At 52.5% G+C, this 22,500-nt stretch overlaps 2 protein-coding genes across 8 annotated transcripts in view; one reads left to right on the top strand and one right to left on the bottom strand.

Annotated features, from left to right (window-relative positions):
* LOC125953595 (putative mediator of RNA polymerase II transcription subunit 12) overlaps positions 1–22,500 on the bottom strand; it is a 61,028-nt gene that overhangs the window by 10,794 nt on the left and 27,734 nt on the right. The gene's annotated exons all lie outside the window — the stretch shown is intronic.
* LOC125953626 (probable salivary secreted peptide) lies at positions 2,395–2,961 on the top strand. The gene has a single exon (XM_049683309.1). The coding sequence runs from the start codon at positions 2,526–2,528 to the stop codon at positions 2,883–2,885; it is 360 nt and encodes a 119-aa protein (XP_049539266.1). The 5' UTR covers positions 2,395–2,525; the 3' UTR covers positions 2,886–2,961.

Raw genomic sequence — 22,500 nt, 5'->3', positions numbered from 1 at the left:
GCATTGTAGTTGTTTCCAGGGCCCCATTCCCTTATTCGCTTATCATTCTGCTTGTTTATGGGGACTACTTTTGATCTTTCGTTTCCATTTTTGGACACTGCAATTGGGCTACTGCGGGCGCGTTGACGTTCGTCCTTGCGATGGTGAAAAGTGAATGCCACGCACATGCTCACGCTCACCCATGAAAGAAACGAACATCGGAGAAGAATTTGAGAAAAAAGGCTCTAGAACACCTGGCGCACATGGCACATGGCATCAGGCATTCCAACAACCCATAAACATAGTGTGGTCGGTATCATCTCGCATAAAGCGCACCAGCGAGGACGCGGACCCGTTAGTGCCGGTAACAAGGCGAAACCCATTAAACCGTTCCGACTCCTCGAGTTCGCTCGAACCCATTGAAATGCGGTTTACAAGAATCGGCGAACCGACGGACCGGCGCAACTGCAGTGACCGTGTAATCGCATCGACTGCATGCATCTTCTGCAAGCATTTGCAACGCTGTGTTCGCTATGGCCGCTATGGCCGCTGTATGGCGTTTGCGAATTCGTTTCAGTCATCTATGCCTCCAGTCAGCGGCCGTTAGTCAGCGGCCTGTGGTTTGCTGGCGTCTCTTATAAGGAACCGCATCGTACGGCACGCGGGAGGTCATGCCATCCAACCTGTAACGGTATGTCGCGTACGCCACATTTACACCAAAAAAACGAGCACTGGTATTTCTGTAATGAATGCTAATGATATTTCTTCGGCGCACCGAACGGGTCGATCGAGGTGTGCAGATTTGTGTTTAATTTTATGTTTGCACCCTCCGCGCGGCGTACAGTTTGATCGTATGCGGCCAACAGACCCAGCAACACAGTCGGACAGTTCTTCTAATGGCTGCCAGCAACACTTACACACCACCGTGACGCGATCGTGTCTGTGCGGAGCAAAAGATTTATGTGGGAAGCGAATCTGAAAACCATTTAGCGGTTGATCACACCGGAGTCTTGCGGAGGAATTCCTGGTGTATTCCTCTATCGAAAGAATGCTAATATGAACGCTTCATCCTTCGTAGCTTCAACCGAATCATCAGTCACAATCAAAGGCAAGGCAGCAGCAGCAACAGCAGCGGCGCCGGGCTCCAAATGAGCTAAATGTCAGCTGACCGCCACAGCTGCAAAGGCTACGATTCGTTAAGAAACTCACCGCGGCCAACGGGCCCACCGGGAAGCTCTCTTTCGGATTCCTCATTAGATCGTGTTGCATCATTGCGGATGGTCCACAGAGCCACATGACGGCTGGGACTCCGTTGGACTCGTGTTCGTGTTCCGTGAGCCTCTGCACATGATATAATTCGGCCGCCAGAGTCGATCAATAACTTCGGGCTCATCATTCAAATCTAGCAAGAAATCAATTTCATCACGCCACGTTCGGTTGTCCCGTGGTAAATCGAATCCGCGCAGAATCCTCTGGTCGGCTGCTCATCTGTTTACTTTCATGCTGCCACCAGTGCCGCTCAAGCGGGAAGAAGATTTATGTTGCCTCTTTCTCGTGCCGCTCATCGTCCTCATCGTCGTCGTCGTCATCGTTCTTTTTATGAAACGCTCATCGTGCCGATGACGATGTTTCGCAATATACCAGCAAATGCGGAGATATCGGCACTGCAACAATGATGTGCCGCGGTTGACCTTTCTTCATTTCCTCCTCGGTACATCCCCCTTTTTGGCTATTGCCTGGCCGGGGGGTTTCCCGAGTTCTGTGATTCGAATTCAACTTCCAATCTGTTCGCGCTGATCAAGGGGAAAGGTGGAAATGTTAATGCCTCGGATACATCAATCACCGCCTGGCTCTGCTGTGAGTGAAAAGACGTTCTTTATCAATCAACGGAAAGGTTTGATAAACCCCGTGCCCAAAGGTGTTTAATCCATCTCAAGGATTGCCGCAGAATTGTCTCAAGAAAGTCGGATTCAGGATCGGTTCTCTGAATGACAAACGGTGATTCCCGTGCTATCTCGTGACAATCTGTGTAATTTGTAATCGACAGTGTTCCCTGGAAGATGGCTATCAGTTTTGCAAACGATCGCCGACCCCGATTCTTATTGCTGATTGATGTGTTAACAGACAACGTACTATCACCAAGAGAAGAAAATAGAGTCAGAGAGAGAGAGTTGTTTCTTTGCCAACATCCTACAGTGACATGGTCATGGCTCACGGTGACTAATGCGGTGAGACACTCGTTGAATCGAAAAGTACAATGTTTTGCCTTCCCTCTAGGCACACAAACACACACTTAGGCAGACGATTGTGCAATGGCTGGAGCGATCGTCAAAGCGAAAGAAAATGTCAAGGCATTCAGTGCAGGGGAAAGACACCGGCACTGATTGGCGTGGGTTGTAACGGTTGAAAGTTCTCCTGCGATAAGATAAGCGACTTTCATAAAACTCGCCCACCGCCGTTCCAGCGACGGTAGTACACACTAGAAGACGCGACGACGCTAAACAATCGTGTGGCCAAACGGGAATCGTGCAAGGAACAGTGAGAACATGAAGATCACCATCTGCTTCACCGTGCTGGCCGTGCTCGGCTTCAGCTGCCTGGCCGTGGCCCAAACGCACAACTACTTCTTCGGTGCCCGCATACCGTACGATTCGCTCGCCAACCAGACCACCGTCATCCAGTCCGGTTCGTTCCTGCGCGTCAAGTCACTCAACATTGACTATCCGTCGAAGGGACATCGTGGCCGTAACATTACGGCCATCTACGTGTACGATCGGTTGGGTGGTGGCCGCGGTGGCTACGCCAGCATTACGCGCGGTGGCATCGGTCAGAACTTTACGCGCATCAATCTGAAGAGCCAGCGTGGCAATGGAATGAACTTCCAGGTAGAAATCTATGGCCGATAGAATGCCGACTGCACGCCGCCACGACAAACGTTAACTGCAGGAAAACGAAATACATTGCTCGATGGTTGAAACAATAGAACACATGATGAGTTATTATTTGAGAAAGCGATACCGTAAGAACCGTTGTTGCAGCCTGAGATTCGTCAGTATGTTTATCAGCCGCAATTTGTAGTGGTCAGGGGTTTGTTTGCTTCCGCGTTTGTTTTATCAGCAAAAAGAAACACGAGGAAAACAAAGTGGTGATGACGGGCGAGAGGATGTTTCATCCACGAGATACTTGGCCATCACGCGCGGAGATTCGTTGACACAACGTGAGACAGATAAAAATGAGCCCGGTCCCATTATGAACCGTACACTTTGCCCAACATTGAATAAACATGATGGATGTGATGACCACTTCTTGTACCTAAGACCTTCTTTTGGGGTAGCCCTCTCATCGAAGGTCAACGCACCCCGTGGCTGGAGAACGCCCATTCTAGAAGTGGCAAAGGTCAAGCAGCTTAGCACCACTGTTCATGCCTTCATCTTTAATCACTTTTATGGAAATCGCGACATCCGGTAGCCACTTCCTAGCTCACCAAAAAGGTCAGTTCTTTGTCCACCACTACCCGCGGGGCTGGCACCTCCTCACAAAAGCCAATCATTTTTGTGAAGGGTGGAGCATTGCATGTACCACACACTTGCTGAAGCTGAAGCATAAGTGAACAGGCATAATTGAAGGCACACCATCTTATTAAGTGCTTGTCAGCAATTAATTAGTACAAATGGATCGCTGCAAGTGCCTCCCCCAGCAAGTGACCAAGCCTCGCGTAGTGACCATTCAGATTGAACATAAAAGTGTACTGGCAACCTTTCTGACGTCAACCATTACGCCATTACACTGCCACCGCCACCGCCAACGCACTGCGCGGCCATTAAAAGTTCTTCAAATTCCTATGTGCTCGCACGGGGAATGTGTAAATTGCTGGCACCTGGCCACACGCGCGCACAGACTGGCCAGCGGTCTGGCGTTTTGGGTGGAGGGTTGGATTAGAGTAGCTTTTCAAAGCCGCCAAAGATCACCGGCAATGATTTTGTAACAGTGTTGTTGTTTGTGCTCGGTTCGGTTAAGCTGTTCCGCCACAAAAACCGATCCGGATTACCATCTCGAGCCCAGGCGTCCGTGTCGAGAGAGCACCGGTGCGGAGGTCTTGGAGAAGAAAATCAGATTAATTATCCAGCTGTCCATCTGTGGCGGTGACGGCGTGTGGCTAGGCCAGTGCTCTAGCCCGGTGACCATATTCCCACCGCAACTGGAAGCACGGAAGCACCTGTGCGCTGATCGTTTAGATGAGCAACTGGCCACTGGGCTGTTGAGTAGAGCTACTGTACTCTCCTCTCGATCTCGGTGGATAATTAAGACGTTTACGTCGTCGCTTCGTCCGCTTTCGTGTCGATGGCCGTGTGTTAAGGGATGAACTTTGCCGAAAATACGGTAAAACGGTAAAGGTCGTCATCGGGTTGGCGCAACCAAATGGCGCCTTTTGTGCAGCGCATTGTGTTAGGACCTGTGCCAGGATCTTCAGAGCGCAGCGCATTTAATGATGGATCTTGTTAACGTCTCGCTCGCTGTGTCCGCTCGGGAGGGAGTTAATTTTCCATTTGCTACGCCCCGCGAATCGGCAGCGACTCCGGTTGCGACACCGATTAGCTTCTGGATGCCACCATCCATGGTCACAGCAAAAAGCTCACCTAGTGTACGGGTGTGTAGCGGATTAGCGGGCGACAATGGCAAGGCGTCGTTGAGGAGAATGTGTCGTTAACAAACCACCTCCTGGGGAGTATTCCAAAAATGTTAAATCAACACTCTGTCCGCGAGACGCCTTCGAACACGCCAGCCAACCGTGGCGGGCCACCCAGCTGGCTCCGGTCCGGCTCCGACCGAAATATCGACGACGCTTCGCACAGCGCCATTCATCGGTAGCATAATTATCATTCGAAACGCTCATTAGACGCTCATGGCGCCGTTTGCCGTTCGATTGAAAGCCCTTCGCCGCTTCGCCCTTTTCATCGCGAGGTGTGGAGATCATGGGGCGTCATTTTCAATTATGGCTCGCGTTGTGGACGCCTCCTCATAAATCATCGCGACCTGACGGAAGTGGTGCAGAGTAGAGAACGAATTGGAGCTGAGGCAGGCGTTGGCACGAAGCGCACCGGCGTTAACGATCGATTGATCACGTTTGCGAGCGAAACTGCGGCAGCTGCGAGGAGAGAAGACCACAACAAGGGGATCCATCATCTTTCTCTAATGATGCGATGGGATGGACGATATTTTGCAATGCTGCCCAGCAGCATCTGGTCTGGCTTCCTTTTCTCTCGCTGTTGCTGATCCAATAAATTCCGGACGCGAAGGTTAACTGAAGCAACCCGTTGATGAACTGCCGATTTCAATAATCTTGTGTCTAACGCCAAATGGCAAACAAGACGACACGACATTCCATGAATTGCTCGGGCCATTGATTAGCGCCGAAGCATGATGAATGGCATACCATTCATCAGGCGCGCGCGATCGAGGACATCTTCATGCGCACATGCGCACCTGAACCTGACCTAGTGACGCGAGTTTACCTGGCTTCGTGCCGAGCGCGGCAAACATCAAAATACCACAAATTGTTGGCATTCGCGGTTTTTTGTTTGGGGCGGAGGAGGGGGGGGGGGGGGCAGGAGGTCCCGGACGCCCAAGGTCATCCAATCAGTGCACAGACGCGTCATCTCGACGCCACGCTGACCGAAATAACGATGACGAAACTTCCTTCAACTTCTATTCAACAACCGACTGGTGACTGGAATGAGCTGGACTGAACTGGACAGCACGAGGATTGGCCACTGGCCACCGATTCGAGCACTTTCACGCACCATGAGGCCCATCAGTGTGGAAGCTGGGTGGTGCCCCCTCGATCGTACTGCGTCTTGAGCATGCCCCCCATTATGTAAAAGTTGATCGAGAAACAGAAAGCTACTTGTCGGGTTAATCACGAGCACCGCCAACAGTCTGTACAGCGGGAGAGAGAGAGAGAGAGAAAAAAGGAGAGAGAAGCAAGTAGTGTCTGCATGATGGCGCAGAAGGGGGCGCAAATCCGTTTGTCAACCCGGTTTTTTGTGTTTGCGCAGTGGTGCCGGTTTCCCGGTGGCCATTCGCCCCAACCGGTAAACGTTTCCCAACAGAAATTACCAATCGTTCGTACGATCGTTCGATCGATCGGTTCGACGGAACGCTCGATCGCGTTGCGGTTTGCGCGAGTTGTTGTTGTTTGCGTTGAGATTATTCGCCGAGAACTTTGCGGGAACTTCTTCTTCTTGTTCGCGTACGCCAAGGCGGCCTTGAGGCCTTGGATAAAGACCAACCCTTCGACCTTCGATCGGTTGACATGCGATGCAGATCGCGTCACGGGTACGCGCGCGTGTGCCACAAATGCTACAATTAAGCGTTCCCCAGGCACAAGGGATGACCTTAGAGAGGACCGAGTAGAGATGAGGAACGATCCGTGTTTCCATTATTCGATCGAGAACGGTGCGATGATCGACGATTACGTGGACAATTTGTTGTGGCCTTACCACCTTTTGCGGGACAGCAAACAACGCGTGGAATGTCACTCTCTGTGCGGTCCCTCAAGAACTTCCTCCCCTCTCCGCCCGTGCAAACGATCTAATGATCCAAGGCACTCGATCGCATACCTCGATACTGTCACTAGATACACTCCGGCACCACGAGGGTGCACCAAAGGGGATCTGTGCCATCCGTGCTAGCCACCCGTGGTGGCTGATGGATGGTGTATGCAAATCGCCCTGACACATTGCGATGCATCGCTGATGACCTCACTGGTGATGGCCGTACCGAATGGCCATTCATCTTCATCTTCCCGAGCACGCGCGTCCAATCGAATCGAATGTGTATCATGATGTAGAGTGTTGTCCTCACTCCTTGGCTTATGACCGATCATTGCGATCTATTATGCTTTCATAGTAGCAACACATTCCAGCAAACTGGTGCGGAGGGAGGATGGCGCTGAGAAACCAGTTGCCGATGGTTGGAGCCGTCCTCCTAGTGGTACATGCGCGACGTGGCATGGCGTCAAGCCGGAAATAGGAAAATGGCGCTGCGATCGTGGGCAACCAGCAGCGGCATGTAGCTGCCACCGGTGAGGAGCATTTGCATCTCGAACGCGTGACGATGCGTGCGTGTTGTTGTCACGAAACGGAAGTAAAACCGAGCGGCCGCTACTTTCACGAACCCCCACAACGTCTTGAAGTTGAAGAATTTATAGTGCCTCGTGGGCCAGGGCAGACGGTACACGCTCTGCGGAAGGCAATTAGACTTTGGAATGGCCAGACAGTGTTGCATGCGTGAATGCACTATGCGGAAACTAGCGAAGCTATCGAGCTGCATTCGAGAATCGAGTGTGAAAAACAAATGATTTCGATTCATCACTTGGGCTTCGAAATGCAAACTCACGTTTGCTGCCGATGGCCCTCCGGGGCCGGGATGATGGTGATGAGGTGAAAACCGGTGGTGGTGTGATGGTGACGGTGGCCGCCACCGCCGCCGGATCCTCGTCGAAAGTAATGACATCAATCTTCGTTAATATATTTACCTGCGTGCGGAGAAGAATAAACATAAAATTATGCAATTAAAAAGTGAATCACTTTCGCGGGGCTTGAGGGGTTGAGATGAGATGCATAATTTATGAGGGAGAAAAATGCTCGAAACGAACTCGAGGGAGCTCGCGATCGATGCTCAATTATGTTTGAGAATGATGTCATTATCAGTGCGCCTCAACGGCCGCTAAACTGTGACCAGACCGCCAATCGTGGGGTATTTAATATTATTCGATCCCTTGCCCGATCCCCGCTTTTGTCCTTCTCTGTGGGGTCCTAGACCCCCCCCCCCCAGGAGGTGAAATGACTCCCCAATTAATTGGTCATTAAACGGATATTATTTTGCGACAGTAAAACGCGCTTCTTTGAGCAGGTGACGACGCGGTCGGCGTCCGTGTTGGTGTTGAGATCTGCTCCGTTCGATCGATCACGAGTAATTTATGGATCGTCGGTCGGTCGGTGGCGATCGAGAGAGAGAATAGCGTTAAGGAGCCGTTGTCCTTCCCAATTCGTGATATAATTGTCCCATCGCGGGTTGCATAACGACGTTCCGCCGACAGACGGCTGTCAGCCGTGAACGGAAACCGAAAACCGATCGCAAATAACTGCAGCAATAACCGTGCAGCGTGGTGAGTTGGAATCATAAAAATGTTAATTTTTGCACCCGGCTGCCTGCTGTCTGCCGAGTGTCAGTCACCGCGTGGCGTGGCGGTGGTCATGGCTGAAGGACCGAGCCAAAGGTCGAGGCTAGTCGTGCCGGCACTTGCCACTGTGGACTGTGGATGACCTTTTTGGGGTCTCTCGCGGTGCGGTGCGAACGGTGCGTTACGGTTGCATTAAATGCCTCCCTCTCTTTGCTCGTTCGTTCCAGTTCGTTCAGTACGCTTCTGCCTTTGACTGCACGACCAGAGGATGACCATTTCTAGAACGCATACACCTCGACACCGAGCGATCGAACGAACCAACGGCTAGACAATGTAGGGGTAGCATTAGCAACCTGCTGCTGCTGCTGCTGTTGCTGCTGCTGCTGCTGTTGCTGCTGCTGCTGCTTTTGCTGCAATGCCATGCTGGCCACAAGGAACAGAACAAAGCAAGCCTAGAGCGCCCCCTTTATTGCCCTTGAGCCGAGGAGCGTGAAAACTCCTTTCGCGTCGCGTCCAGCAAGTGGACTCCAAGGCAGTCCAAGGTGAAATTCCTGAAATCGCCACCACCGCGTAACCTACCGGTTGAGCCAAATCCTTCAAATTTTCAATTCGAACCCGTTCATCGTGATCGTGGACGTGCGTGCGTTCTGGTGTTCTCGATCGATCAAAGCGCGCCTTCACGTGAAGCGATCGCAAAATACAATGCAGTTCCGTTCCGTTACTGGAACGCTACCATTCATCTCGATCTCCACTCTCTCGACGCGGCCGATCATCTTGACACACGGAATCGGAATGGTAACGAACCGATTCGAACCGCATCGAGCCGCATCGTCTCACACACACCACATCATTAACACGCTGTCCACGGGTCTGGGGTTGGCCACACCTGTGCCGGTGGGTAACGAGCACCCTTTGGTCTCCCTTTTGGCCCCGCCGCCCCACCCCGCCGGGCTGAATGGCTAAACAAACCGTTTCATAATTAAAGTCGCTAGCTAGCCGCTGGCACTCTAATTGAATCATAACAGTAGATTATTGGTTTTGCAGCGGCACCAATGGCGATTGGCCACGCCAAGGTAACGCCGACAGGCGGTGGAATGACGGTGTTGAAGGTGGTAAGTGGAAGGGTGCGGGGGTACTTTGCTGAAGAATAATCAATATGTTTAAGCAATGCCGCCGCCGCCGCTGCACCGGCTGGCCACTGGCCATGGATAACGCGCGTTCGTTCTAGTCGATTCACGTGACAATAGAACGGACAAGAATTCGATTTGCCTTGGGCCCAGGACTGCCCAAGGACTTTGTAACAACCAGCAACTCGATGATCCAATTTTGCTTTGTTGTTGTGCACGCCAGAGAGAGGGAGGGGGAGGGTGATTTCTTCAGCGTCACCCCAAAAGTCGTTTATCATAAAACTCAACCAGACCATTCGTGTGGGATTCGAGATAATCCGCGAGCCTACAAGATGACATTGACCACCTCGTTTGGGGGAGGGGATTGTTGTTATGTCACACACGCACACACACACACACACACACACACACACACACACGGGCGGGGGAGTGTCCACTAATGGTGGTCCACGGAGAAACGGAGAACCGATTGTTCCACCCATTTAAGGTCTCGTACGCGACCGTTAACGCACCACTCAGAGCACACTCCTGTGGGCCACACACACACACGTAAAGTAGCGGCTCGAATGGTGAAGAAATGATGTTTACGACGGTCACTATCGGGGTGTGTGGTCAGTGGGTCATTGACGTGATTGAAATGGAATGCCACTAAGCCTGGAAGCCAGCGATATATGCCAATTTGGTTGACCTTCGCCGTGGGCGGGAGTCACCCAGATCATTCAAATCGTGATCTGCAGTCGATCGCCCGACGATCTGGTGGCTGGTGGCATGACTCATACCCGTAGCCTATGCGTTCGCGCAAATCCCTTTTTATGTTGTTTTCTTTTGATAAATCCATTCGGAACGGTGTGAATGTCAAGCCTCGGGGGTCGTAATGCTGCTTTTCTTTCCCTTTTTTTAAAGCGAAAGCGAATGCGATGCACTCACGGTGCATCTGTTCAGTGACCGGCACTAATCGGCCGGACAAATCGGCCACTAGCCTCCTCCCGACCACGCCAGCCACGGAAGGTTGAAAGGCGCATTACGCGTGACCACGACAAGCCAACAAGGAAGCGGACACCGTCAACGACCACGACGACGACGACGCTGAAGCGCGTGAGTGCGCGTGCGCTTGCGAGTGGCCGCTCGAACGAACGAACGAACGACTTGCGCGAGACGCCAAGCCACGAACCTGTTCGCTCATCCGTGGCCGGCGTGCGCACGCCACACACACACACACACACACACACACACACCCTAGCCACACTCGGTCTCACCTTGACATCGACCTGACCACAAACGAGGAAGCTGCTACCGAACGACCAACCACTTTCTGGCCGGACCCCCGGGAGGGAGGTGACATGTGCATGCGCATCCTCCCGGCCCGGGGGCCGCCTCCCCGATGCCAAGGCGTGCCACCGATTCTATCTTCGGTTCGGTTTTGGGGGGTGGGTAATTTTCCTGGTTGTTTTCCTGCTTTTCGTAAGCGGTGATTACTGTTTTCACGGTTCATCGCAGTTCACACGTTTGCGTTTGCGGTCATTGCACACCTTGGCCGTTTGGTGTTAACAAGGAATTCCGAGCCCGATCACAGTAACCTCTGATCCGCCACCGTTTGACGGCAGCCCGGCGTCACGGTTCAACGGACGATTTGGCATTTTAAAAAATATCATGACATTCTATCTTATGCTGATGCGGACAATGAACTGCGCACGAAATTATGGAATTCTTTTTCAATCTATCAAGCACATTATTAGTCAGCGATTGATCGAATGATAGATTTCGTTGTTTACAAGACGTTCTAACGCACGCTTCGCTTGCTACGATCCGCGGCCGTGTGTGTGTATGAGACATTCCACCATCAGCGAAGCAAAAAGGGGGACAAATGATTCACCAACCGAACCCCGAACCATTCCGTACCAATCACACCCAAGGTTAGTGCACATTGCGTCAACGTCATTAGCCTCCATTACTGTCAACGGGTTTTGGGGCGGCTGGTTGTGGCGTGGAATGGCGTCTGGGCTCCAAGAGCCCAGTCGGTTCGGTTCGGTTCGATCCGATGAAATTAATATTCTGTCCACCACTTACCACCCCACACCACCCACTAGCATTACCCCCCTTCCCCCTCCCCCGGAAAGAACGACTAAACCTCGGTGTGTTCGGTGTGCGTTCCTCCTTCAGCACACCGGGCATTGCAATCGGTGGCGTAAGCATTTCAATTTCCGCCCAACTCGCTGGCACTGGCTGGTAGCGGGATTCCGATTCCGAACATCCATCCCTCCCTCCTTGACACACACACATCCCTCCGGGGGTGGGCCAAGCTAACAAGTGATGATGCACAACACACCTTTCCGGCTTGAAGTCTGGCTGGCGGTGATGAACGGTGCATGGCCGCATGATTAATAACTTCATTACGCTCCGCGCGTGGCAAGACCGCGACTCCGTGGTGCACCTTTCGGGGGCGTTTTCTTCCGATTTCCGCTCCAGACCAGAGACCGACATACCATTAGCTGGCGAGGGCCAAGCGATGGCCGCAAACACCGCCACCACGTTATGCGCGTGTTATGCTCGTGTTTTTTTATGAAACAGTGTTGCTGCATACGCTAATTGGCCGGACCACCGCCCGAGCGCGCCATTTTGAATGATGCTTTGATCGCTTACCAACCGTTCTAGAGAGCGAAGACAATCCGTCCTACGGTAGCTCCAGACATTCCAGCAGCAGAAGCAGATGATTCATCCGGTTGGTGCCACAACCCACCTCGAAAAAAACACGTCACATACGCAGCGCGCCGCACACAAGAATGCTAATTGCGTCCACGCAACCACCGGCGTTGCTCCTCCGCTACCTTGCTCTAAATGCATCCACACGCGTCACCTCTGGGCTGCCGTCATCGTCATCCCTCCCGCGGACACGGACACAACGGTTAACTGTTACTACGGTCGTCGCGCCGCGATCGCGGAACTGACGCGTAACTGGCGACGATCGCGTAACCTACACTTGCCCACCAGCCACCAAGCAAGCCAAGCACCGCAGTTCCCGATCCCGATTAGAATTCCGCGCACCACACCACAATTTCCGAACCGAGCACTACACTGTCTCCGTTGCGGTCTCCGTTTCGGTCTCCGTCTGACCCAAAACCAAAGGAGGGAAACTTAAACGACAACGCGGCACCCACGCGAACGACAACGACGATAGTGTGGTCACTGGCCACGGCCACTGATCACTCCACACTCGCGAGTCTCGCGAGTTGAACAGCTGATTTGCAAGTGTGTCGACCAACGATCACCACGGTACCGGTACGGTACCGTCCTGTGGTCCTGCTGGCTGGCTCGCTGGCTCGCTTACGTTCTTCGTTCCGTTCCGTTCCGTTCCGTGCGCACGATCCGCCCGAGTGAGCGAACGAACGAACGAGAAGCGATGATGGTCAAGTGAATGGGACTCCGCACGATCAAACGAAACTAATTCGAAAGGATCTAGATCGTACTAAATGGTGTGGTGGTGGGGGAAGGGGGGGTTGGTGGTGCGAAGGGACACTCCCTCCGCCCTCCTTCCACTCCTCTACCAGACGCATTCTGCAGCGAGTTCTGTTACAAATATTTCAAACTAATTTGTTGTAGCGTCATGTTCGGCCCGCGACTCGGACTCGGACTTCGCCACCGCCGCCAGTCATCATCATTGGCCAGGGTGGCTTGATAATCGGCCTCCCGCCGCCATCTCGGACGGAAGAAGGTACAGAAAGAGGGTGAGGTGGCCAAGTACACGCCTGAATGCGAATTATGTTAATTGAATCATGTTTCACCTGGTCCCTGGTGTGCCGGTGCTGGCCGGGGCTGCTCATTGTTGCCAGGTTTACTCCCTCAACTAACGTACCCTTGGAGCACGAGCGCCCCAGAGAGAGAGAGAGAGACAGCGAGAGAGCATGAATAGAAAATCGGTTCCTTGAAGGGCACCAGCCGCAGCAGCAGGAAGGAAGGAAGGATGAACGAGAAACGGAGCCAAAAGCGGGGAGCCTCGTTCATGCAAAAATCTGTCTTGACCAGGGCCAGGGCCCCCCCTGGTGGGTGGCGTGAATGAGTGCAAACTCATGCCAAAAAGGCTGGCTAGTCCCTCTGGGCACACCGTTGACCATGAAGTAGCTGCTGCTGACCACCGGTGCCTGTGTATGTGCACCCAATCCGCATGACATGACCGTGGCATACCGATCACCACAAACTGACAGGCTGCTCACCGGGTCCTAGAGGTGTGTGTGTGTGTGTGTGTGCATGTGTTGAATTGATTGACTTAATTTTCGGTAACAACACACGTACACGACGCGTGCAGCCGTGCAACTTGCAAGAACCCTTCTAAAAATGTGGCCTGTCATCGTCACCCCCGCGATCGATCGCTCGTCAATCGGTGATCGGTGATTTGCTGGCTAGCGGAATCGGAATCGGCGGTGGATAATGATACGGATTCCGGTTCGACTGCTGCAACGGTCACTATTGCATTGCCAGTAGTAGGCCTTGCGCGTGCGTTACCAAGTGTTTTGACCACTCCCCAGGCAGGCATGAGTGGGACCCTCGGGCGGGGGGGATTGCGAAATCGCGCTCACCAAGGTGTCAAGGATCCCGAATTGGTGGGTGCGAGAATATCCTTGAGGAGTCCCTCCCTTCCCCACATTCTCCCTTTTTCGATTACAAGCACCAGCAACACCGGACTGTCTAACGGCCAAGCGGTGCGGGTGCCAGGGATCGAAGGGAAAAAATAAATAAATCCACCATCGCGATCTACACACACGCACACCTTTCGGCTTCAATGGGTGGCTGGTGGCGAGTTAACGAGGCCAATAAAACTGACATTTAACAACTTCATTCTCGAAGAGCGCCAACATCATCGGACCGAGTGCGTGCGCCGATCGCTCGCTAGATCCACACCGTGCGTGCGTCGTGAACTGTGGGTGTGTGTATGTGTGTGTGTGCGCACATTGCTCTTGATCGTTTGCCCAAGATTGAGAAAACTGTCCGTCAGCGCGATATGGCGTGGTGCGGACAAGATTTCTGACTTTTTTCGGCGATTGAAGCAGGATTTATTAACTTCGGGAAGCGTTCGAACTGGCTGTGTGTGTGTTTGTCCGGTGACCGGTGCAACCGGCCACTTCAAGCCATTTTTGATTGGAATGTTACGTTCGCTGACACATGCGCGGTGATGAGGATGAAGGTTCAAAGGGAAGGTTAAACAAAAATGAAATGCCCCGAATGAAAAGTCGAAACAATTCACCATCGCGCACCACCATCAAGCAAGTTTCCCAACAAACTCCCGACGAAAGGTTCACATTTTAAGAATGATTGATTAGTCGATCTCACCCAGCTGCAGGGCCAGACGCTCTCCGAGGCGAGGCGAGGGCGTTTCTTGGCGAATGGAAGGACCACCCGCTGCTCATTGCTCAACGGAATGGGAACCTCTGAAACGATCGATAATGTAGCGCATAATGATCATTGGCCGGCGTCACTGGAGCCAAAAAAATGGACCTAGACTAGAACCTAGATCTAGAGCCCACGGCACGCCACGCCACGCGCACGGTGACGGTAACTCCCTTTGGCTGGTGCCTCGGTGCCTCATAATTGCACATTATTATCTGCACCCACACATAGGCGCCGCACCCTCCTCGGTGGCGGTGGTCCTGCAGGTCGTGTTCCTCCTCCTTCTGGTCCTGGCGACCTCGTTTAAAATGTTCGCGACTCGCCGCCCTCTTCGATCGATTTGGCAATTCGGGCGGGCGAACCAGAGCCTTCTATGATAGTCGTCGCTCGAGTCGCTGCAAGCATTCCCAACTTCCTTTCCATCTCGAATCGATTGATTGAATCAGTCGTCGAGAGCGCGAGTGTTCCGCACAAAAAGGGGAGGTGCCACAGCCAGCCGTCATAAAGTTCCGCGCCAGGAGGGTGCCATTTGACCTCTCCGAGCCCACAGAGCGAGAGAGAGAGAGCGTCAATCGCAATGATCGACATTACCGATTCGATTTGCATACTTAAGGATCGGTAGCTGATCGGTGGTCGAGGTACAACCTACCGCTGAAGACACTTAGCTAATTGGAAGTGCCTATTTAGGCTGTTTCCTCGCTGTGTTGAGGTGGCGTTGGCAGTGGTAGGTAAATGATAGTGTGGAACGGAGCGATTGCCACACGCGAACAAGCTGCTGCTACTGTTGCTCCACGTTTTCACAATAGAAACCAATTGGAAGCGTGGGCTTTAAGGGCTTTGCGGCGTGGCTCGTGGGCCGATTCGATATGATTAAAGGGTTGCAGGAAGTGCATTAGCTAATAAACCGAAGAAGCATTACCGCGCGCACACTGCACTGCATTGTGAAACAGTTCGCCTCTTTTTCTGGCCTCAAAACGGTGCAAAAGTTGAAAAAAAAAGTTGCAGCTTGAGTTCTCTTTATCAAACCATTACCAGGAACATGTGGTGCAAGGTAGGTAAACCACCAACCGATCGCGCGATCACCAAATAGTATGAAGCACGTGTACATGCTAAATGGCATATTTATGTAACCAGAGACCCCTTTCGACCACGGACGTCTCCTCGTGTCTCCTGGTCCGTTTTAACAGCCCTCACTGGCGCCACGTTGAAGTTGAAGTTGAAGTGAAAAGTATAAATACTATAAACGTGATTATACATATTGATTGAACGCGTGCGCGTTGTGCGCCCGCCCGGTGGTGGTTGAGTTTGTCTCCTGGCAGTTTGTTGCGGTTGTCGCGCCTGTCTTGTCTTAAGCTACCTGTCTTCAGCTCCCCTACCTAACCCCGCGTCCTTCCCCTGGCGAATTGAACTCATTTTATTCCATGCGCTGCGCCTTCCACCTTCCAACTTCTGCAAAAGCCCCCCCTCCCCATTATGGTGGGGTTTGGTGGGCACACAAGTTGGCCATTTTCTTTCTTCCATTACGCCGCACTTCGCAAAGGATTTCTAACCCCTGTGAGTGACAGAGAAGGGGCGGCGTCGGCGTGAAGGCAACGTGAAGTGTATTTGGTTTTTTGGATTTCCCTCTAAAGGCGAACGTGTGTGTTTGTGTGTGCGAATGGTGTGAATGGTGTACAGTATGTACGTTCACTTACAGCCCCCCAGCAAACAGCAACAGCAGCGGTTGTGGTATCAATTGTCCAGTGGACAAACAGGGCCACGCGGCGTATCGCCATATCGGCCGGCGATCGTACCACCAGAGCTGCCACCGATCGATCGTGCACGATGTTTGCAATCGCGCGTACCAGTTTCGCTGCCCTCGTTATCCTGCTTTCGATATTCCGAACCATGGCCAACCCCAATACGATCGTTGGCCCACTCGCAATGATCTCACGGGCGTGAGACACACCGTCTGCTGGCCCCGGGTTAAAAAAATGATAATGTGTGCGCCATGTTCGAAGAATTGACACATTAGAAGATCTTGATTTTTCGGTGGCCCACACCATCACTTGATTCGTACTGGGATAGAAAGGCTGCTGGATGATAGCGTGACACTTGTCACAACGACACCAGACCGGGCTGGCTGAAAGTGTCTGTTCCGTCCTCGAACCAGGTCCTCGCCGTACCATCCGTAGAACAATAAATCACGAGCCATAATTGCACCGGATTCTCAAAAAAATAAAAAAAAAATATCGTTAAAGCGCCAAGCGCGAAGGACTTCAACTGACCTTTTTTGCACCTTCATATCTCGTTTTGAAATGCGATACCTGATCTGGTTATGATTCTGGCTCGTGGTGCTCAAATATCATCACCCGATAATGAGCGATCCAAGTAGCGGAAGAGTCAAATGACATCGTGACCTGTGGCGTTGGCGAAGGTCAACCGTTTACTGCTGGTTCATGATCTTTACTCGTAGGACCTCAACCTTAAGTGGAATCTGCATATTGAATGCCCATCATCAGCGGCAGAGGACGAAACATTCACTCATTTGTCCACGTTTCTGACATATGTATGTCATCCAAAGTGTCTTCAGATTTCGAGCTGTAGCAAGCGTTTCCTGCATCGGAAAGATTGCACGATAATTCATTAGCAATTATCTCTGCATGCCATTCATCAATCGACGAAACGACGACGCAAATCGTGACAAACGACCACGGTCCTCTTTTCTAATTACAAATGTGTGTGGCAGCTCCTCATTCATATGCAAGAAACACTTTTCCGCCAATGGACCCTGTTGGTGATGCGCTCTCTCGAGTGTGAACTGTGCGCGACCGGATGGTGGCGGCCGGCTTCGAGAAATTGCTCCACAAACTTTTCCCATGGCAGTAGGCTGGCTGCTGGTTCTGGTCGCTCTGTGAAATGTCAATTATTTAAAATTTTATTTTTACAACCCACGAAGCAAGCGAGTGAACGACCGAATAACAAGCGGATGAGCTGACGCGTCACTTGAGTCACTGAAATCACTGCGAGGTACCACATTTCACCGTCACACCAGTTATTGTGACTTTACCACTTCTTTGGCCGCTGTTTCCCATCGGTAAATTGCTCCAAGCCTCCAAGTGCAATGTGCCCGGAGAGCCTGTTTCCTATGAACGATCTGGGAAATGAGGAAGTTACATACGAGGACTGCGATGGGCCTTTCTGCCTTGGAAAAGTGCTTTTCTAAGTGAAAAGTCTTTAAAACACTCAACCCCCCAAAGGCGAACGGACTGGCGGTGTGGCTTACGTAATGTCCTCTCGGTGCGCTTTCCAAACAAGCGACCGCAGATGAATATCATATCAGCAACAATGTCTGCCGGGACCCAGAATTGGTCCACACGGAACGCATTTGCTATGAAATTATCCCGCTGTGAGAAGTGTATTATTAGAGCTAGGTTCAATACGATCCACCGCAGATAACCGGGTACCTTATTGGCCACTTGAGCGTTCTCCCTACGAGGGATGGAATTTCCTGTGCGCTTACGGAACTCGCGGGACCCGTTTGTTGGAAGGTAACTTGTCTATAGATCACTCACATCACGGAACAGTTTCACTTCGCTGCTGCTGCTGCCAGCCAGCCTTAGAACCATCGATCATTCGAACTCGTGCCCGCAATGCCCGGTATGTCGCCTGCAGGTTCGCCACCGGCACCGGTGCCAGTGAACGGAACGGAATCCAATACGGTGCCCGGAGAGGGGGCGGCCCCGCACTACCACCACATACAATGCACACAATGCGCTCCTAATCGTGGCCAATAAATCTTCACTCACCCTCCCCTTGATCTAATACATCGATCCGGAGCATATTGCTAATTGAATTGTACGATAGTTTGTGGCCATTTTTCACCGCACTTGATGATATAATAAGGCGGCCAGCCGGCCAGCCAGCCAGCCAGCCAGCCAGCATAGGCCAATCGAACCTCCCTAATCCGTCTACTGGAAGGAAGGCGCCCAAAATGCTTGATTTAAGGCTTTCAATCCCATCGAAAAGCGTTGTCGTACCACGTCGGTTAGTTCGTGCGCTTTGCTCAATTCCTCACGTAATAATTATCATATCATAGACCCAGCATCGTTTAACCCAAGCTGAGGCCCGGACCTTCTAATTGGAAGGCCTAACCGGCCAGCCGGCCGGCCAGTCGGCCAGCCACCGGCGCCCGGCCACGACCTGAACCTGGTGAATGGGTTATGCGGGCGCGATTAGTGAAAGTTACAAGTGGACCAGATGTGGATTGTTTTGCTGTCCAGGACACACACACCACACCACACCGCAGCGCATGCCACGTGTGCCTTATGTTTCCAACGCGCCCAATGCCAGAACCTGGGCCAGTCTGGGCCTTCCAAATTAGTCCATGGTCACTACTACTCACCGGTGCTGGTGTTCACGGAAATGCCAAAACCATGAGCCCCTCTTCCCCACTTCCCCGCGGATTTGCGGGCGTCAATTAATGGACTTTTGGGGGGGAGAGGAGGGCACGGTGGTGGACAATAGTGTCCACGCGCGCGTTTACACGACATCCAGCCGCTGACCACTCGACCACGCCTCGGCCTCCTTAGTTTGCTGTCGGCAAACTTCAACGACCCGGGCCCGCGTGTGAGCGCGCGCGCCGGCGATCCAAGTGCACTTCGATTAATGAAAATGAAATGAAAAGTTCCTGGTAGTCTTGCCGCTTGCCCGGCGCTACCGACAAACCCCGCAATTCTGCATGTCACGCCTTGTGTGGATCTAATTCAAATGAGTGTTGCATAAGCAAGAACCACCTAGCTGAGTGGTGCTGACCGATCGATTGGTTCATGATCGCTCCCATTCACAAAGCGCCAACCAGCCAGCAAGCCAGCATCGACAACCGATCGGTTCGAAAATTGGATTAATTTTGTACTTCAACAGCTGGCCGGGAGTTGGCCCGGCAGCGGCAGCGGCAGCATAAGACCCGTAAATCCGGTAGTCCCCGGCAACCGACGTGAAGTGGGTAATTAAACGGTGAGCGCAAGTCTCAATTCTCGCCATAAAACGGTCACTGGAGCAACAACAGGCGGTAGGAAGGAGGACGGAGCACAGACAACGGGAGTCACGGGACAACGCAAAGCAAACACGCGTCGCTCCTCGAACGTTTGGGGCGTCTCCTGGCTTTCGTCTGGTTGGTTGGTCCGTCGTCGAGGGCCTTGGGCTGCCTGTTAGCTTGGACAGCACCATCGGACCGGACGAATGGACTGCCGCACTAGGTCAAAGGGCTTCTTGCTGTGCTGAGCGGAGCGCCCGCTTCTAGCCTTAAGCGATCGGCTGGAATCGGCTGGAACCACCGAACGAACGGACCAACGAGGACACACTGATTGATGTGATGCGTTGTGCCGCAATCGCGGTCGCCTGGACTGGACCGGACCGGTGGACCGATTGCGGCCACCTTGCTGGAGAGGAAATTAAACAATTACTTTAAGTGGTCCGTGAACCCGAGACGAGAGCAGTGGCTGAGTTGCTGACGTTTGAAGCAGCGCCCCCGACCAAATGGCAAGCTAATAAGAAGGTGTTAATGTCATTTTGCACAAGAACTTAAGACGTAGAAGCGAAAGCGAGCATGTCATTAGAGGTCGTCCTTTGGCAAGTCGATTTCGGTTAGTGTTCTTCGAATAAAACTAGGTTGTTGGCATTTCGCGATTCGAATCACCCGATCGGAACAGATGGATCGATATAAATAGTCCCTTTGCAATCATATATGATTTGAATTTAAGCCGAGATCAAGATAGCGAAAATGTCAATAATATCGCTCTATAGCCCAGCATGAGAGGTATCGGTATCGCAACGCGACTCGCGCCGCCTCCTCCGTGGTCTGTTGTGGCCCGCAACGGATTCGTAATAAGTACATTCACATTCGCTCGAGTTCAGCGGAGGGCAGTACCGGTTCCTCGGCCAGCCCTTGGCTGGTATTACATGCGAATTTGCTCCAGAGCGGTCGACGTCGACTTCCACATGAGATCGTGGCGAGGCACCAAACCGGCACACCACCCGCTTCGACGGCCTTGGCACGATCGGTCCCACCCGGACATCGCGCCCAGACACTCCTGTTACAACAGCAGCAGCTGTTGGCTGGCTTGACTTTCCCAGGAAAGTTCCCCCCCCCCCCCTCGGCTGCCTTGCCTTGAACTGGGCCGCCGACGGTGCTTCGTTAATTCCCGTTCTTAATCTCACCCGCCAAGGCGGTATCGGCCCACGAGGCCACGAAGCCACCGAGTGAGCGGAGGTTACTCTGGACGACCTGCGACGCCAGATCACGAAAATGGATTCGGTCGCGCGCACACACACACACACAGCCAGCGACACGAAAAACTGGGGGCTAAATAATTCACCATCGCTACCGCCACAAGAGACAAAGCGGGCGTTCGGCAGCGTGGGGAGGTGCGGCACAAAAAAGACCTTAAATTCTTGACCGTCTTGGGTCGAGCCCCACCCAATAAAAAAAAAACACCACCCAGCGTGAGATCGCAAAATGCGGGCCCCAGGCTTGAAAGTAGAACATACAGGAGGAGAAGGAGAAGGAGGTGTTGGGTGCCTTTGCTTGGAAGCTTCATGAAGCTCCTCGTCACTCGCGGGCTAACGAGAATCTTTGGCGCATTAGTGAGAGGGTCTGGTCTCGGTGTGCTCCGGTAACTGCGAGCGGTAGGAAGGGGGAGTGGCAGAAAGGGGTGACAGAACAATCGACTAGCGCACGAGCGAATGGCGGGCGTTGGCGCGCACAGTAACAGTAACAGCAGCAGCAGCAGCAGTAGTTAACGCGACTATTGGCTGCAGTATTGAAGGACACAAGGGGTGTAGGTACGCCGAACAGTGAGCCGGAGAATCTGACATTGAAACGAATCAGGAAGTGGTCACATGATTTAAATTTGATTCTGGAATCATTAGTGCGATCGCATGATTTGAAGGTTCTGTTTGGTTCTGTTTTGACGTTCCTCAACTTAACTGCCAATCGCCATCAGGAAGTGGTTCTCTGAACCAACGTTCTGGAACAGACCGGAGACGATGGTGCAACAGTGGAAGATCGCAGATAAATTTGGACTCAACAGCGAGTAGAGCTCCGCAGCTCAAAACAGGAGTAATAAACACGAAAAAAGTAAAATACACTGGAATCGGGTGGATGGCGATTTGTTTATGAAGCGCACGCATCGAAGAGCACACAGACCGTCGGCTCGCGCACGCGCGCACGTGTGTGTGTGTGTGTGTGCTTGTGAGTAGCAAACAATAACAGGGAATTTGCATTGGAAAGTAATTTCACTTCTCGTCTCCGTATGCTACACATCGTACTCAGGTACAGGTGTGCGCCGTCGGCAGCACCTGAGACGAAGCGATCAATTTCGAAACTCCGGTTCGGCCACTCCGGTGGTGTACAGACCCCCGCCGCCGCCGACACAGGGAGAGGGAACGGACACCCAAACAAATGGTTGGGGCTGCAGCAATGATTGAAAACATCACCGAGGCAACATGTTTTGACGCGCCGCCTACTGTGGATTGTTAATGTGTCAGCGATCTCGGCAACTCGGTCGCCGCCATCGCCACTGCTGCCGTTGCCGTTGGATACGACTTCGTGTCATGGCTGGCACTCTAGTTCAATGGTGAAATTCGCATCACAAAATGCTAATAATAACTCTCGCGGCGCGTCCGAATGTGTGTGTGTTCGCGTACTCGCTGCGCCAGACGACGTGATACAGCCACGACCGAGTAGTGGCCGCCGACGAACTTGGAATAATTTCAATCTCCCGCAAATGTTTTTAAAGTCCGCATCTGAAGAGGTTCGTCGCTTAAAGTCTTTTGTACCTTCCGACGCCG

This window comes from Anopheles darlingi, chromosome 3, assembly GCF_943734745.1.
Source record: "Anopheles darlingi chromosome 3, idAnoDarlMG_H_01, whole genome shotgun sequence".
In the NCBI taxonomy this organism is placed as follows: Eukaryota; Metazoa; Arthropoda; class Insecta; order Diptera; family Culicidae; genus Anopheles; species Anopheles darlingi.
This window is presented reverse-complemented; position numbering and strand designations above follow the sequence as displayed.